Consider the following 18841-nt stretch of genomic DNA (forward strand, 5'->3'; position numbering starts at 1 on the left):
CTTTCATCAATTTCGCAGCATAACCCACCATCGTGGCTTAGTTGCTAAGGCGCTATGCTGCTAAGGAAAAAGACCTGGTTCAATTCTGGTCGTGGCGACAGTTTTTTTTATGGGATGAAGGCAAGAAACAAAAACACCCATGCGTCAATTTTTTGGCTCACTTTAAGGATCTCCAGGTGGCCTGAATTAATCCATAGCCCTCCATTATGGTGCGCCTTATAGCCCAAGCATAGCTTTGGTGCATCAACACCCCATTTCCAATTTTTCAAATTTAATTTCACATTTTGTAGCAGTTGGCATTGATGTAAGAACACAGTTATCAATGTCCTAGAAAAACTCAACCATCATCCTTGCTTCTGCCTCTTACGTTTTGTCCACACGTGTCTCAGAGTGGGATGGCAGGTGGAATTTGAAAAGTGCATTGTTGTGCAGATATGGTTGCTTACCTACACAGTTCAGGAGAATCAAAGCTGACAAACAAAGCTGACCAACTATGGTTTCTTTTCCGGAAATAAGTAGGAGTACGACCTTGCTTACATGCGAATAAAATGTTTTGAGTTGTTTTTCGTCTTTTCTTTTCTCGACCTGCTTATATCAATTATCGGTTATAACGATGGGATTTCCTTGGCACTTGGACATTGTTATAAGTAGACTAGACTGTACTGCCATGCAGTGTGCTGCAATTACGCCCACTACTTGTTTTTGGCAAGTGCACCGTCCTATATTTGCATAAATGCCCGCTATGGCTATAACAAAATATTGGGTATAACAAGCAAATTGCGGTGCCCTTTCAATGTCTTTATAATGACGTTTAACTGTATTGTATTGTGTAGGTCAGTTATTGATTGTTTTAAGCTTTCCTTTTTTTTCGTCAGTGTATTTGCGGAATTAAATTGATGAGTTTTTGAACAGTTTGAAAAAGACATGTAATCAATTGCATTGTTGAATTTATTTGTGTTGTTTGCGTTGAACTTTCATATTCACAAACAGCGGTATTTGTAAATAAATGAATAAAATTTAATGAACAAATCTCGCTTTTCAACGTTTAACCCAGTTAGGGCTAGTAAATTCACATGCGGTATTCATATTCACAACAGCAACCGAAAAAGCCAGAGTTTACAGTCACACCCAGGCAAGAAAATGCGATGCACGTTAATAAACCACGCTAAACAGACTGCTAGAGTGTGCTTCCACTGAAGCAGCGTACAGTAAAAGCAGTGCACTGCCAGTTAATCACCACCACTTGTGACGCAAGGCATCCAGTGGTGAGCAGTGATGTGCTAGTACAAGCCAGCTTGTGTGTGAGTACCCAGGCCGGAGAGGAGAATCAGGCAGCAGCAGTGGGCGGCAGGCACCGCTGCCTCGGCGACATGGCGCTCCGCGGTCGGCAGTCCCAGGCCTCTGCAAACTGTGGGCTCTCTCGCAGTGTGGCATTGATGTGGGCGTTCCCCCGCCCCCCTCCGGCCGGGGAGCGGCCGCAGCTGCCCAGGGCGAACAGGACGTAGAAGAGGCGCTCCGAGGTGAGGTTCCCGGGCGACAGGAAGGCGGCGTCCTGCATGCCCTGGGCTTGCACCGAGGTGACGTAGCGGCCAAACAAGTTTCGGGCGGGCTCCAAGGACACCTGCATCACGAGGCCCCCCGTGGGCTCCAGGCACCGCTCGAGCTGGCTGGCCTGCAGCAGCGGCATCGGGCACGCCGGACATCAGAGCAGCCGGGCAACTTTGAGGCAAGAACGCGCTCCGTGCCTTTGTCTATTTGCCTTTTTGAAGAACACCGGAAGCTCTTTTTAACACCTGTATATACACGCACATGCAACACGCCGCTCACTTGTGCCTGGACTGCATGTCCTTACCATTCCTTCTGGAAGGAGGATTGTCCTGTCAGGGGCACTGTTAGGAAACCCAATGGTTGAACCATGTGGAGGAAGTACCCACCTCACTAAAAATGTTGGGGGTTTCAATTGTGTGTAGACACCAGGGGCGTAGCCAGGGAGGCATTTTGATGTCAGAACACCCCCCGAAATTTTCTGAGTGCGGCATCCCTCCCTCCCCCTTAACAGTATACACCCTCCCTCCCTCCCTGGCAGTTAAAGGAGCCATGAAGAGAAAATGCAAGTTGGTTTTATTCGAAAGATTTCGTGTTTTATAGTGCCCCCAGCGCTTATCCGGATACAAACGGTGCTTTATTCACTGAGAAATTAAAGAATTTCGGTTAAAATTTTGATTTTCCCGCTCAATCGTGCGTTTTCGTGGCCCCAAGTGACATCACGGGAACCGACCGCTCTGCAGCCTAGAGTACCTTCATTCACGCATCCGCCGTACAGGGTAGAGACACGTAACGCTGGCGCCGCCATGTTCGGTTGCTCGCTCGCCGCCGAAGCAAGTCATTGTGTCAAAACCGCGCTAAAATTATCGCCGCAACGCGGTTTACTGAAGAAGTTTGAATCATATTGTCTGTTTCGCGTTGCTAGGTCTCGTGGGAAACGAAAAGAATAACGCGTTGAGCCCGTTGGCCCAATTGCGGCGGCACGGGACCGTTCAAAGGTTGTCTCCACCCTGTAGCGGTGTTGGTTTGTTCCCGCGTTTCTTTACGTTCCGTAACCTAGATGGCGCCACCATACCGTGGCAAGCGTTTGGTTTGTTTTTGCCTGCATTTAAACCTGGCTTGTTTTTGTTCTGGGAGAAAATATTTGTTCCCTGAAACAGTGCTCGCTCGACAAATGGGGTCACGTAAGACACCGTTGCTTGCGTCAATCGGCCAGTGTCGTCTGAGACAACCCCAAGCCCCATAGTGCTGTGCAGCTAAACCAAAGCATGCTGTGCGCAGTACGAACAGCAGAACGCATCAGTACTTCTATGTTTACATGTGCTTTCGTAACTTCCACTGTTTGTCCCATCATTCCTATTGCTTTGTAAAGAATGTGCCCTAAATTTAAGCGCAAATCGCTCGTTCGTCTAGTTTGTAAGCTCTACCTAATTTGCGTCTGCTTCTGCCAGCCTCCGCCAATCGCAGAGCTTAGCCCATGTGACATCACAGGTTCTGTTGCGGGAAATGAGCTGGTGGGTCGCATGACCATTCCAGTTTTTCCTTTGAGCGAAGTTTACGTTAAAAGTGGTGTCAGTATGATTCTAACGAGACAATCTTTTGAATGAACCAAACTTGTGTTTTCTCTTCATGGCTCCTTTAACAGTATAGACCCTTCCCCCCCCCCCATCCTTCCCGTCCCTGTGGGGCCCCGTGAGACGTGCCTGCACGCTGGAGTTGAGGGACCAGTGGTAGCGGGCGGGCGGGTGTGCGCGCTCGTGCAGCGCCTCGATCAGAGCCTGTGCCAGGCGGGGCCCCTGGGCGGGCAGCTGGGCGGCCAGCCAAGCGTCCCCTCCGCGTGTGCTGCCATTCACCAGGGCGGGGGGCACGTAGATGCGCAGCGCGTCTGCGTCCAGCCCCGCGTGCACGTCCAGCGCCGACCAGGGCCAGGGGGCCCCCAGCGGAGCGTCCAGGGGACCCAGGGGCCCCGCCCCGCCGGCGCTGCTGCTCAACCCGAGCTGCGCGGCCAGCCGGTGCTCCGTCAGCCTGCGCAAAAAATTTACCATCCCATCCTACAGAAAGTTGATAGCGCTGTGAAAGCTAAAAGCGTGTCCAATGTTCACTACAATTGCTTTCAATTGATCGATGAACCTTCAAAGACCTAAATCGCAAACGAAGAACGAACCCATGTGACGATTTTTTGTGCACTAAGTAAATGCATCTACGAATGATCTAAATGTACACCAATACGTGGTTAATGGTATAAAAGCTTTTTGCTATTGTACTTACTCTGCATTATTGATGCATGTATTGTCTAATCTAGAACCGTCCCTTTTTTGCAATTTTCCAGTAACTGTTTTGACACAATGGAAGCCCGGTTTCACGCACGTGCCGTGTGGCCAGAGCTTTTTGGCCGACCAACCAGTCCATGGGAAAATGCTTTAGTTTTTTGACAGGACGCCATCGGTCCCACTAAAAAAGCCCTTGCTTTGAAATGGGCCACCACTCTCTCTCCCTCCTAAAACTGTTTACAGACTCTTCTTACAGGATGTCTCCACAGGTTTGCGCGTTTTGCTTTGTCTCGCACTGGGTTGAGCACCTAATGGGTGTGGGCTCATTGATTCTTTCCTGCTTGAATTTGGGATAGCTGTGTAGTTCAACTGTCGTCTGATTGCTATTCCTGGACTCGGTGGATATTTATGGCATAAAATGTAAGTTCTTCTGCGTACATAACCATGAAATGTACCCATATGTGTATTGCCTCTTGCCAGTGAGGCGATGCAACTTCTAAAAAAATTTTGTTGTCACTACAGCGTACATCACATTTTATTATTAAAAAAAAAAAACATGGGTGGTCTGAATTAATCCTGAGCAGTGATGTACCGGATGTGCTAAAAGCCTAATTATACTAGCATTAAGCTCCTTACGGTGACTATCGGCCTATAGGCTGATAAACAGTATTGAGGAGAAGGGTAAAAGAACCCTTCACTTCCCCTGCTTCTCTTGCTCTTGAATAGGCCCTTTACATCAACTGCAGATGCTACACCGCGTCCACAAATGCTGTTTGTCACATTCACGGATTACCCCCAAACATCTGCTGTGGGCATCAAATGAAACACGTACCCACCTACGCGTGAAGTCGCGGTACGTCTGAAGTACATTTCCTCGCGTAACTTCTGGGAAGAGCCCGTCGTACGCCTCGCGGAGTGTCGAGTTGCCGATCCAGGAAGGGTAGAATACCTGTGCAAGGATATGAGGTATGACCCTGTGCACTCCATTGGTCTGCAAGGCTGATATATCTGCAGCCTGCAGCTGCTTCTGTTTGATATATAGTATATGTACAGCTGCTTGTTTGTAGTTGACTGCCAGAAACGCTGACTGCCAACGCACAGATTGGGCACTCTTCCAGCCCTGATTTGAGTGACACTGCATTGATGCCTATACCTTTCCATTCTGGACGCGGCCAGATTGCTTACATAAAGCCCAGAAAAGCGTGGACACATTTCATTGGCACAGGTCCAGAAAGAAGCCTTGTGTGTACAGTTGTGTAGCTATGTTTTCTTCATTACTCAACCCAGGCACGTGCTGAAAAAATGGAGGATCTTTATGAAAACTAAAGAAGTTGCCACTGAGATGCTCTTCAATCTGCAAAATCTACCAGAAGGCTTTGTGGTGTGCTATAAGCACTTCTCAGCTTTGACACGAAACAGTGGGTGAACAGGAAAAAGAAAAAAAGAAGTGTGGGGAGGGGGCAGGGCAACAAGCGAGAAAAGGAACTGCATGAAAGGTGGAATAGATGAGAAAGAAAGAGGCGGAGACAACATTGAAATCAATTCATCTTTTGCCCAGTTTGTTGGCGGGGTAAAACTTGCTAAGGAATACACATTGATTTTATAAACTGCTAGCTTGCAAGGGTTGTGTATGACTGACTGGCTGGTGTCCTGTCTGGTGTCGCGTTTTTCGGTTGCAATCAACTCGCTCAGCACCAGACAAGGTGAGAAGTCAACAGCGACATGCTCCTTCACAGAAATGACTCTGAATGTGGCTCTGGATATCTGTTGAGGTGCCGTGTGAAAGACCTGAGTGAAAATCTCTCTTTATGCGTGCAAACAGCATATACTTTGGAGCTTTTGCTAAATAACTTGTGTGCTTATTGCTGCCTGTAGCTCCATCACTGCAAGCTGCATTTATTAATCAGAGATTTGTTTGGAACCGGTTCGATTCACAGGGGCATGGGTGGGTGCTGACACTGGATGTGGTTTTAAATACAATTTTCTAACACTACTCAAGTGTCACACTTGCCTTATGCATGTTCGGCTTTTTTGCACAGCTTCATCATTGTGTGGAAATGCAAACTTAATTGTGAATGCTTCCGTATTCCGTCCAAGCCCACTGCTGAAGGAAGTGGGCCCGGACGGAATACCAATGCAACTGATAAACCTGCTTGGACCTAAAAGTAAGGCATTGTTTATGAGGGCAATAGATAAGGTAATAAAAACCAAACAAATACCGGAGGAGTGGCTAGAAAGTAGGATGAATTTAATATATAAAGGCAGAGGCAACAAAGCCAGTATTGATTTATACAGACCACTCACAGTAACGTCAGTGGTGTATAGATTCGTGATACAGGCAATAAAATCAAATTCAAGCATGGATGGAAGAAAATGCAATCCTTGGGGAACTGCAGAATAAATTTAGACAAAACGGGCAATTGAATAATAATTTGTTGGTGATAACACAATGCATTGAAATCACAAAAGTGCAGAATAGACCATTATGAATTACGTTCTTGGACACTAAAGGGGCATATGACAACGTAAACAGAGAACTGCTGTGGAGAATGCTGAAACTCCAGGGATTAGATGACGAGTTAATACAGTTCCTTATAGCGATCTGTAAAGACAATAGAGTGCACCTTACATGGGAAGGACAGAAATGCGCCCAGCAGGTCAACATCCATCGGGGACTGAAACAGGGATGCCCTTTGAGCCAAATACTGTTTATGCTTTACATTGCAGGGTTAGAAAAGAAACTGGAAGAAAGTCAAGTAGGGTTCAACCTAACGCGTATGCTGCAAGGCGAAGTGGTACAACAGCGTATTCTTGGAATGTTATACGCAGAGGACATTGTTCTTTTAGCTGATAATCAGACCGATATGCAATGGTCTGATTATCACCGACCATTGCATATCGGTCTGATTATCAGCTAAAAGAACAATGACGTCGGGTTAAATTTTAGTGCAGAAAAATCAGGAATAATGGTTTTCAATGACGGTACCACTGACACAGTGTCTATCCAGCAAGGCGAATTACCCAGTGAAGGAATATAAATATTTGGGAGTGTGGATAAACGAAGGGGATAACTATTTAAATTAAGAACTCAGGAGGAGCAACTTTAGGGTAAGGCAAAGCGAAAATCATAGAGCTCTGTGGGGTATAACAAATATGAAGTAGTGAGAGGAATGTGGAAAGAAGTAATGGTTCCGGGTCTCACATTTGCGAATGCTGTACTATCTATCAGGCGTTGAAATGAACCAGAGAATGGTAGGTCATTTGGCCTTAGTCACGCACGGAAAAACAACTAACAAAGCAGTGCAGGGATATATGGGCTGGGTGTCGTTTGAAGTTCGAGAAGCGCAGAATAAAATATGTTTTGAGAGGAGGTTGAGAGCAATGGATCAACGTAGGTGGGCATCTAAGGTTTTTGGGTACTTATACTTGAAAAGCGTGGACACGCAGTGGTTAAGGAAGGCTAGAAGGCTAACAATGAAATATGGAAAGAACCGAATCGAGAACAGAATCCAGAACAAATCCAAAACAGCCAAGGTAACAAAAAAAAAAAAACAGAGAAAAAACAGAAGATGAAAGTTCATTAGAGGTGTACAGGGCTGAAAAATTGGACATCAGAAAGGAAAATTTCGCCGATAATTCCCAGGGCAGTGCTTTGCTTTTTGAGGCTAGAGCAGGTTGCTTGCAAACTAAGAGCTTTGTGGGGAAGTATTAACAAAATGATGGGGTATGCGTGGTCTGCGGAAAAGAAACAGAAACTATGCGGCACATAGTGTTAGAATGCGAGGGTATCCATTAAAATCTACATGAGGGAAATATTCAGCTTCCAAAAGCCCTAGAATATAAGGGTAGTGCAGAGGAAGTTAACTTCAAGGCTGTCGAGGCAACGAAAAGAAGATTAGAATGCTAGTGGACGAAAAGCAGAGAGGGGAATATTGCCTAGGGCAGTTACCACCTGTGACAGGAAAAACAAAAGTATTTTGTGCCTAATAAGCTTTTTATGCCCTAAGCAGCACTAGTATTAAACCAAGAGTATAAAACATAGGTATTTTAGTCCTTTTTGGTAAGATGACACGTCATCACCCCGCTACAAAGGGGAAGCCAATAGCAATCATCATCAGCTTTAATATAAGAAAAATTCAGCCATTTTGTGAGTTGAACACAAAGGTGGAGAAGCAAAAACGCGGCGACGAGTGGGTCTCGCTGAATATTGAGGGCTTCACAATTCATAAAAACGCCTCCATGGATCTCCACCTGAAGTGCCTGAAGGCCACAACATTAAAGGAGCCATGAAGAGAAAACACAAGTTTGGTTCATTCGAAAGATTGCCTCGTTAGAACCATAACGACACCACTTATAATGCAAACATCGCACAAATAAGCTACATAATTAGGAAAAAAGGAAATGACCATGCGACCCACCAGCTCATTTTCCGCAACAGAACCTATGATGTCACTTGAGAATGCTCTGCGATTGGCGGAGGCCGGCAAAAGCAAACGCATGTTAGGCAGGGCTTATGGTTTGCATAGCGAGCTAAATGCCCGTGAAACATACTGCACATTCTTTTTATGACAAAGAACGGTGGAGTAAACGGTTGAAGTTCCGAACGAACACGCAAGCGTGTATGCCAATGCGTACGAAACTACCGTTGGCCGAGCTCGACATTTCACCGTTGCCACTGTCGCGCAGACGAATTTTCAGGTTCAAAGCTCTTCGGGGCCAACGAACCGTCCCAGCACGCACAGCCGCGACCTTGCTTGGTATCGTAATCCCTTCACAGGAGGTTGGCCGTCATATCGCCGACCAGCAAAGGTAAAAATAGAAACAAGGGGAGTAAGGAACACAGAGCAGCAACGAGATAGTGCCACTCATCGCACAGGTTTCGGTATGGAGGTCGTGTTGGCTTGCTGCTATCGTTACGAGCTCATTTACAGTTTACAACCACTGAAAACTTCAGTTTGTTCGAGTACTTTACAATGAAATTTCGTTGCTGTGTTTTGAAATGCCCATGTAGTACGGGCCAATCGTCGAGGGAGTGCGACATCCCCGCCGGTGAGATCTCCTTTCATGTGCTGCCCAACGACAAACCTCTGCGAAGCAAGTGGCTACGTTTTGTGAACTTTGCAAACGGAGGAGAAAGAGAGCTAAAGGAAGTACGAGTGTGCTCGCTTCATTTCCGAGGAAGTGATTACGGCAGGGACCCGGACATGCTGGCGCTCATCGCCGACTTCGTCAAAGCGCTCTGACCTTGGGGAAAAAAATTGCCGTACACACCGCGCATTGACGGAGCAGAGAGCTCGAGCGAACGGCTTTCCATACACGACACCGGCCAACTGGCATAAGCGATACTTCTACTGAAATTGAAAATACGGCACATACGTACCAGTCTGTATTCATCCGTCGCGACGGGGCTGACGAGGCAGCGTGCCTGGCCCACGCGGGAGTCAAAGCACACTTCACTTGCAGGTGTCTTAGGAGCACCGTCTCCGCTCGAGAGAGGTCTCGATGCGGGTTCGGGTACTCCCTCCTTTTCGTGAGTGCTGTGTGCAGTGTATGTGACAGTGAACTCGCGACTCTGTGCCACATCACTAGGTGTGGAAGAACTGCTAACACGGGCGATCCCGCACGGGGCGAGGAAGCCGAAGACTGCGTGGCGGGAGCCGGGGTGCCAGGAGACCGGCTCCCGGAGGGACTAGAGCGGTGCATTCGCTCGGACAATTACCACCAGCAAAAGTGGGCGATCCAGCAACTCGAGGAGGCTCTGGCAAGACAGAGAAGAACGGGAGACCACACGCCGGACTCACCGGCAGCGGGACCCAAATACCCCTGTCAAGGCACCCCCCTCCCTCGAGTCCAAGGCCCGGTGTGACAAGAGACTTTATTCGAATCACACTAGAGTCGTAGTGCGAGCCCTGCGTGGCCGCTGACTACATCTTGCCGGATCTATAAATAAAGTTCTTCTCTCTCTCTCTCTCACGAGGCAGCGGTGCCGACGGCTGGGCGTTCGTCTGTTGTGGCTATCGCGGAATGGTCGCTTTCCCGTCCACCGCGTATCCCACAACTCTTGCCGCTCGTGCACTTGGAAGCATTGAGCGTTCAAGTGGTGTGAGGTTGTTAAATGCAAGCCCGAGCTCTCGGCGAGAGTTTTGTTCTCCGGATCAGGCGATTCCATGACTAGGGCTGCGGGTGCGCTAGGTTTTACTGGTTTTACTAGTATTTTTAAAATGGCCGCCGTCTCGGTCGACTCCCGCGTGTGGGTGCTATATGGAGTCGACATACTAAGAATCTGTTTCATGGACCGGCTCATGTGACGCCATTGTTCACGTGACGAAATGTGCAATTTTAGCGGGAGATTTAAAATTTTGGCTTAAATTGCCTTATTTCTCAGTGAATAAAGCATCATTTGCTTCCGGGAAAGCGCTTGGGGTACTATGAAACACCTAATCTTTCGACTAAAACAAACTTTTGTTTTCTCTTCATGGCTCCTTATGTTGTAAAACCTATTAGTATAAAATGTGACCGTGGTGTCTATAGTCCAGGTGGTACTGAACTGAAACAAATCACCTGCAGAGACCTTTCATCATCATCATCAACAACAGCCTAGTAGGTCCACTGCAGGTGGAAGGCCTCTTCCATCTTGCGCTGTTTTCTTTGCCTCCGAATTTCCTTATTTCATCTCTCTATTAAATAACACAATGAGGTAATTTTAGATTGTTGCTAGCAGATGTGTCGTCTTTACATTGGCACTTTTTATTAGAGTTTATGTTGCCACTTAAATTATATTCCAGCAAGCAGGGCTAATTATTTCTCGCCCTATTGTGTGACTAAACTGGATTTCTCCTTCTTTGTTGCAGATATTCCTTGGCAGTGCCTCAATTTCCGAAGTTCCGCGCAGACCATCGAGGGCCGTTTCTCCATCTGCAATTATCAAGATTTCGTTGCGCTGATGTTGGCTGCTGTACCCATTCCTATAATACTTTTTTCTGTTGTTGATTTTGCTGTCGGGAGTGACAAGGAGCCATGTTGCAACCCAGGCCTAGTGAAAATGAAATGCTGTTAGTTGGTACGGTAGAAGTGACATCTCTTCTTTTATAACTTTATAATTGCAGACCCTGCTACCATGGGCGGGGAAAAGGCAGAGAAGGCCCGAACTTGGCGCAAAAATTTAATTAAGTGGTAGTGACCGACACCTTTTGTTGCACTCTTGATGCACTCAGCAACATTATGTGGTCCTATAAAACTCATTTTGTTCACATTGCGCCCTTTCATGTCTTGTTCCTTTATAAAGCTGGCTTCCCCTCACTGTGAACATTCTTGCAGTGAAGCATCCTTTACAGGCGTTTACGTGATTGCTTTAACTCACGTCGGTGCGAAAACCTGGGGTGTCCGCAATTAACAGCTGTCGGTGTAATTAGCAATCGATCGACGTACCTGAACGTCGAGGGCGGCGAGCAGAGTGCGCGCGTTGCGGCGGTCGGCGTCCGCGAGCCAGGTGAAATTGCCCAGGGACTCGTTCACGGCAGCCGCCAGGTCTCGGGCGAGCTTGAGGCCCACGAGCCGGTCGAGCTGCGCCGCGCGCGCCAGCGCGAACGACAGCAGCTCGGGGGCGGTGCGCTCGGCGAGTAGCACGCAGCGGCGCCAGCGCGGCCAGCCGTAGCGGCGGCGGCCCGTGAGCTGGAACATGCGCGCCGTGGCCAGCGGCCGGGACTCCTCGGTGAGCAGCGGCGAGACGTGCACGAGCGCGCGGAAGCCGAGGTAGTTGAGCAGATCCCGGTTTCGCGTGGCGTGCAGCAGGGCCTTGAGTGCGCGCACAAATCGCTCGCAGCGCAAAAGCAGCGGGCTGCGCTCCTGCAGCCGCACCAGGTCGCCCAGGGCCAGCGCCAGGAAGGGTCCGAACGAGCCGTGGCTGCGCAGCGAGCTCAGCGTCGCCGCGCGCTTGCCCGTCGTGATCTGCGACAGCCGCGACGAGAAGTCGCCCACGTGTTCGGCCAGCTCCACGTAGCGGCCCGGCGTGAAGTGCTTGAAGGCGGTGTCCAGGGCGTGCTTGGCGTCCACGAGCAGCGTCGGCTCATCCAGCGCCACCAGGGGCTGCGACGCGTTGCGCGGGTGCGGCGCGATGGCCAGCCCCACCAGCGGGGTCAGCGCCAGCTGGCGAAACAGCAGCGCGGCCGCCTTCCACACGTCGCCGCGGCTCTGGGTGTCCGCCCGGAACGGCCAGCCGTACAGGCCCAGGTCCCGCAGCAGCGAGCGCAGCTGCAGCCGGGACGTCTGAGGTAGCGGGCTGCGGAGACACTCCTCCAGCAAGCCCTCCACTCGCCATACTTCGGGCTTGAGCTTACTGGACAGCGACAGGTAGAGTTCGCGCTCGAGCTGCTCGGCCAGCACCACCTCGGCCGGTGCCGGAGCCTGCCAGCGAGAGCAGGCGAACGCCTCGAAGTCCGTGCACGGGTCAACGGACCAGTTGAGCGCGTTCAGCACCGCGTCCGTGCGCTCCTGGCAGAAGCGGGTCATGCAGCGGCGCCGGCGGCTCGCCAACTCCGGCGTCGCCTCGTCGGGACGCAGCTTGAGCGCGCGGCGGTGGCCGAGGGGTGTGCCGAAGTACATTTCGCGCCGCCGCGTCGACGCGGTTTCGGTCGGAGATGCGGTGGCGGGAGGTGGCTGACGGGCTTCCTCCGGCGTGACTGGCGCCACCAACAGCGGAGCTTGAGGTTCCAGCTCCGCTTCCGAGAACTGCTGCTCCTTGCTGAACCGTTGGCGGCCGGTGGTGCGGTGCTTGGCGAACTCCTCGTGGCTGTACCAGACGTAGTAGGCGCTGATGGCGCCGCTGCAGAGCAGCACGAAGGCGACCACGACGACGCCGAACACCGTGCCGGAGGTGCCCTGTGGCCGGGGGGGAGGGGGTGCCGTCGGCTGAGGGGGGGCCGCGGGGGCAGCAGGCTGTTGGCGCTGTCGCGGCGGGGGCAGGGGTGGTCTCGCCGAGTTCGGTTCGGACGGCCGTCTGCGCGAAGTGGCTGCCAGCCGGGGCCTGGCGCTACGCACAAGGGGCCTGCCGCTGTTGAGGTCGCAGCCGGTGCAGATGCTAGGCTCTTCCGAACTCCAGCCGGATCGCAGCGGGTCTTCCCGTGGTCGCCTGCATCGCGATGTGCTGGGAACGCAGCACGCACGCTGCCGGTGTGGCTGCTCGGTACTTGCGCCAGGGGGTTGGGCGAGAGCCGAGGAACTGCGATTGCGGCGGGCTTTGGGGGATGCCGTGGACGACGCGTCGCTTTTGCCGATGGAGACGGACCGTCTTTCGGAGGTTGAGCGTGGAACGTGGCGTGGGGCATGCCTCGGGCGCGCTGAGAGCATCTGCGCGCCTCGCCGGGTTAGCCAGCCTCATCGTCGGCTGCGGCGAGGATGGCCATGCTGTTGCCGTCCTCCGCGCCGCAGCCCTCAGGTCGTGGTCATCGCTGTCGCAACGCTAGGGGACTCCGTGAGGTCCTGCCGCCGTGTCGTGCCTTTTCACTACCGGAGCATAGAGTTGTCACGGTGACGATGGCAATCGGCAGGCCTGGCACTGCTTGCGCTCGTCAGGGTCAATCGCCCTGTTGGCTAGTTTGCTCGGGCTGTCGATGCGTTGAGTACTGGGAGGAAGCCCTGTCCAGCCCGGACCCTGCACAGCAGCTTGCGCTGCTTAGTAGGGCCAGGGATGGCCAAATAGCTTCCGGGGTCCTGGAATTTGGATCCCACCCTTGATCTCTTCCCCTTTTCCCTCACCCCTTTTCACCAAATAAAGCTTACTACTACTACTACTACTACTACTTACCTACCAGAATGCGCCCGTGTTTCAAAGTGGTTGCCCCGCGGAGTGCATGATAAGCTGACGTTAAACACCTGTTGTGGACTTGCTAAGGTCTCAGAAACGCCCGAATTCAACACCTTCGAGGCACAAGGGGAGACCCCCAGATCAAGCGTTGGATACGGGGACCCAGTACCGGTCTCTTAGATTTTTACGGGAAACTGATGCAATGTTTCAGATTTAAAACTTCATGTTGTGCGGTGGGGCAATCTCTCGCAATTAAAAAAAATGTAGAGAGAGAGAGAGAACTCTTTAATGTGGGCTGGAGAGGTCAGCTTTGCTAGCGGCAGTGCTTGCTACGCCAGGTGGAGGTGATTACAATGCAGTGAAGTGAATGTGAGAGATCGGGAAAGCAACTATAGAGAGAAAACAAAATTTAATTTAAAAATTGCACGCAATGAAATGCAAAGAAAAAACTAAATAAAGTTAAGTAAAAAAATTGAACGAATAGAGCCCAGGAAGCGCTGAGCGCCTAACAAGAAAAAGGAGTCAAAGCGTACATGACGACGCAAACGCGCACAGATGTAGCCATGCGCACAATGGAAGAATTGCGAAGTTTTGTCTAGTCTAGAATCTCGCAAAAAACGCAGAAGAATTTTTGCCCCTAAAGATGAGTCATAGTTTTTGGCCCAGGGTCCAAGACAGTGACACAACTCAAGGCTTGCTCCACGTCGTACACGAGACAGGTAGCTCGCCGCTGTTACTCGCGCAGCGGAAAATCGCGGGCGTATACACAAGTGCTCGGCAGTCTCGCGCACAGCACACGTGAGGCACAGTGGTGAACCCTCCCACCCTATTTTGAACTTTTCGGGTGTAAGTCACGTTGAGACGCAAACGATGCAGTACACCTTCAGACGCTTTGGTTAGGTCGGCTGGAACACGGAATTTAGAGAGAGGGTCAATTCCATGCAGAGGTGGATATCCGCTGCGAGGGTGCTGCCACTTCAACATTTGCTCACTCCAACCAGTTCGATGGATAAGGGCACAACCATCCTCTCGAGAGAAAGGAAGCTGTGCCGTGTTACGCAGAGAGTGGCCAGCGCTGCTATTCCCGAATGACCAGGCAGCCATTGAAGCACGATATGATGGCCCGCGAGCATTACCACTGTGTGGATTTCACTGATTTTACACGCAAGCTGACTGCAGTGGTTAGACAGCCTTCTTAGAGCTTGCAAAGCACCCCATATGAGTCTAAGATCACCCATCGCCGAGCATGATGTGCACCAATGAAATGAAGGGCTGCCCTACATCCGCTAGCTCAGTAACGGTGGATGATGTTTTGGGGTTCAGTTTTTTCCTGATTGTGCACTGGACCGACGGAATACACACGCCAATGGCAGATGATTTTCACACTTAAAAAAATGTAAAATGCAGTGATGCAGTGGTTACAACGCAAGAGTATATTATGGGTCGTTCATCATCATCATCAGCCTGCTCAGGTACACTGCATAACGAACGCCCCTCCCATTTACCTCCAACCGCTCCTTTCCTGCGCTGCTCGAGTCCACAGTTTACCCCCGAATTCCCTTATTTCATCTGGCGAGCGGATTAATGGCCTCCCCCTTCTTCTAGACCCATCTAGTGGTATCCATTCTATTACCCTAATTGTCCACCGGTTGTCGGTTCGTCTCACTACGTGTAAAGCCCGAGTCCGTTTCTTTTCCTTTATTTGAACTATGACATCTTCTACTCTAGTTTGTTCTCTCTGATCCAGGTAGCTCGTTTCCTGTCCCTGAATGTTACTCCTAACATTATTCGTTCCATGGCCCGTTGAGCCGACCTAAGTTTCCATTCTAGTTGTTTAGTAAGGCGCCACGTCTCAGCTCCGTATGTCATCACCGGCAGTACGCACTGGTTGTGGATTTTTCTTTTGAGTGACAGATCGAGGTAGCTTACTTTTCATTATTTCGGAATGCTTTCCGAGTGCTCTCCAACCCATACCTATTCTGCGCCGGATTTCTCTCTCGTGTTTGGGGTCAGCGCTAACCATCTGTACGAGGTAGTTATATTGAGAGAGCGAGGGACGAGGTCTCTGAGACGTTTATTTGCCTACCAACGATGCTGATGAGAATTATTATTCAAAGATGATAATGACGATGGGGCGTGAGTACAAGAGGTTGGGCACACGGAGAAAAGAAATGGTTGGGCAGCGTACCCCTTGGTTTGCGCTTCGTATCACATTAAAAGAACGCCGCGAATGCTCACAATGTTCGTTTACCTCTAGCGTTTCGTTTCTTAATCTGAAGGGGACGTTTTTGACATGCTTATTCCTCATTACTTTAGATTTATTCGTATTTATTTTTAGCCCCACGGCCGAGCTTTCTGATTGAAGTTCCTCAAGCATTGCTTAGTCTCACTCAGCAATATTACGTCGTCCGCAAACCTCAGTTGGCTTAAGCATTCGTCGTTTATCCTTAATCCTATGTTTTACCAGTCAGGCTTTCTAAACACCCCCTCCAGACATGCTGTGAATAGTTTTGACGAGATGGTATCTGCCTGTCTTACTCCCTTTGGGATCGGGAATTTATCGCTTTGCTTGTGGAGCAAAGCGATATCCTGCCCGTGCACCGTGCATTCCTTATATATGTCTTCTTGAAGTCTTTGCAGGTCTCCTCTATTCCCTGGTCTTTTAGTGCTCCTAAGGTGGCCGCGGTGAATACGGAATCAAACGCTTTCTCGTAGTCTATAAATGTCATGTAAAGGGGTTTAGTGGGCCGATTTTTCTATCACTTGGTTGACGACATGGATGTGATCCATGGTTGAGTACCATTTCCTAAACCCAGCCTGGTCTCTGGGTTGTTTTGTAATCCAGGCTGTCACCTATGCGGCTATGACTTTGGTGAAGAGATTGTAAACAACTGAGAGTAGGCTGATGGGTCTGTAATTCTGTAGGTCCTTGGGATCTCCCTTCTTATGAACGACAATAATGTTGGCGTTTTTCCAGGCTATGGACACTTTTTGAGTCTTCGAGTATACGAAAAATAGTGCAGAAATTGTTAATAGTCGAGGAGATGCACTGGTGGGATTCGCAGAGAGAAAAAAAGCTGTTGTTGATTAACACATTCTTAACGGATGAAAAGTCCACATGGTACAACAAAAAACGACATTGACTTCATTTTAAGTGAATAACTAAATATTGTGCAAGACGCAGAGGTGCTGAATAAGATTCAGGGCTGTGATTATAGGATGGTTAGATGCAAGCTACGGCTGAATCTCAAATGTGAAAGAAGGAAATTCGTGAAAAGAAACCCTGCATAGAGTCAGAGCCAGATCACAAGAGTTTAAATTAACTCTTCAAAACAAATTCGCGCTTCTAAACGAGCAGAACGAGGTCAGTGTAATGACAACCTAACATCGGCACTTAGTGAATAAGCAGCAGCTGTGGGAGAAGCAACAAGCCAAATTGCCAAACGTAAGAACATGGAAGTGTCAAGTACGGCGGATCGGATTGAATTAGCCGAGCTGTCTAAACTCATTAGCAGAAGTAAAACAATTGACATTCGTGCATATAACATGTCAGTGATCGAGGAAAGGCTGCAAATAGGGGAAGCTTGAAAGCAACTAAGAGAAAGCTAGTCATCGGCAATGACAGTGCGTGCGGACTCGAAGACGAGCAGGGTAACATTACGCACAACCCGATTCTACACCAGGCTGTATGCCAGCGACGTTAGAACAGAGGAAACTACTGGGAATACAAACTCAACGTGCGTTGTCCCACTAGTTACTTAAGTGGAAGTAGGAAAGGCTTGCAACGGCATGAAAATAGGAAAAGCTGCAGGTGACGACGGCATAACTGGATCTTTTGAAGGAGGTAGGAGATATTGTACCGGAAAAGTTATATTCTGAAGTTTCCAACTGACCTTTCTCCCATTTGCCTCTTACCGACCTTTGTTGAAGTCTCCCGTCACAATTGTGAACTGCGTTGTTGCCTCCTTCATTGCTGATTCGACGTCCTCGTAGAAGCTGTCTACGGCTTCGTCATCATAGCTGGTTGTTGGCCTGTACTTTAACCCGTATCGCTTGTTTAACTTGATCACAACAGCCTGATCACAGCCTGAACAGCTTCACCACAACAATGTTACGGTCATCACTTGGGTACCCAGGCTAGGGAACCACTCCTATATATATCACGGCTCATAAAAGTTTGCCACCGCCACCGAAACACTGAGCCTTACGACGTGCCAAGAAACGGCGAACTCGTTGTACGTCAAGCTACGGGTGCCGTTTGTCGACGTTGTTGATGGCGATTAAAAAATTATTTGGAACTAGAATTCGTGGTCGCTCCGCCTTTTCAGGGAGTCCGTTGGGTCAGAGGCGGAGAGAGTGAGAGAATAAACGTTTAATGGCGCAAACGGTGGTGGTTGAGCCGTCAATCGTGGGGTCGGTTCGCCTCAGTCCAGGTACCCTTGGGTCTCGCCTGCAGCCGTGGTACGGGTGACCAGAAAGATGTGGTCAATGTGACGGGAGCTGGTCAGCAGGCCCTCCCACTGTTCTGGGGAAGGGTAGGGGGGGGGGTGCGGATCCAGGTTTTTTGTGACGGGAGGGGGAGGAGGTTAGTAGCCCTTTCTATTCGCCGAAACTCTGGAAAACCAGAAATATAAAAAAAATGAAAATTCATCAACTAGACCTTTTCTACGACTTGAGGGGTCATCTTCATGGGGGTATCAATTCAAAAATTAAAAGGAGGGAATCCAAAAATCCGGACCCTTTTTTGGATCCGCCCATGCGTTAAGTTTTGCTGGCGCTCTTGCCTTGTCTATCAGCTCCTTCTGAACCTTCCGGTCTGCGCTGGACAGCATTTCCTTCCACCGCGCAGTCGTCGGGTCTTTGACCTTTGACATTTCCGTATTGTCATGGCCGGTCCTTATTATAAGGTACATATGTCCGCCTATATGACAGTGCACGGCATAGAGGCTTATAGTCGTCCGGGAATACTGCTGCAGTCTTCTGGGACGCGAGTACGCGTTTGTAATTTTCTCAGTGCTTGGAAACGCGTGGCTCTCCGCACACGTGTTGGAACCTTTAGCTGTCCTAGGCGATTTTTTCTTGGTGCTGGTACCTCAACGACGTCTACTGTGTCTTAAACCAATGTGTTACCGTCCCTGGCGTGTAGCTGGGGGAGCAGTTACGGTAATTTTTTTAAAGTTAACATCCACGCTTTCAGAGCGGGCGCACGCACAATTTTTCCTTA

The 18841-nt window shown here is 49.8% G+C and overlaps 1 protein-coding gene across 1 annotated transcript; it reads right to left on the reverse strand.

Moving 5' to 3' along the window:
* Positions 1–1249: 1249 nt before the first annotated feature.
* On the reverse strand, positions 1250–13543 carry LOC144152786 (endothelin-converting enzyme 1-like). The gene is made up of 4 exons (XM_077684249.1): positions 11244–13543; positions 4652–4764; positions 3249–3570; positions 1250–1672 (listed from the first exon to the last, which is right to left on the reverse strand). The coding sequence occupies exons 1-4, from the start codon at positions 13158–13160 to the stop codon at positions 1328–1330; spliced, it is 2697 nt and encodes an 898-aa protein (XP_077540375.1). The 5' UTR covers positions 13161–13543; the 3' UTR covers positions 1250–1327.
* Between the last annotated feature and the right edge of the window lie 5298 nt (positions 13544–18841).

This window comes from Haemaphysalis longicornis, unplaced genomic scaffold (assembly GCF_048455015.1).
Source record: "Haemaphysalis longicornis isolate Haplotype H1 unplaced genomic scaffold, Haemaphysalis longicornis Haplotype H1 scaffold_9, whole genome shotgun sequence".
Lineage (NCBI taxonomy): Eukaryota > Metazoa > Arthropoda > Arachnida > Ixodida > Ixodidae > Haemaphysalis > Haemaphysalis longicornis.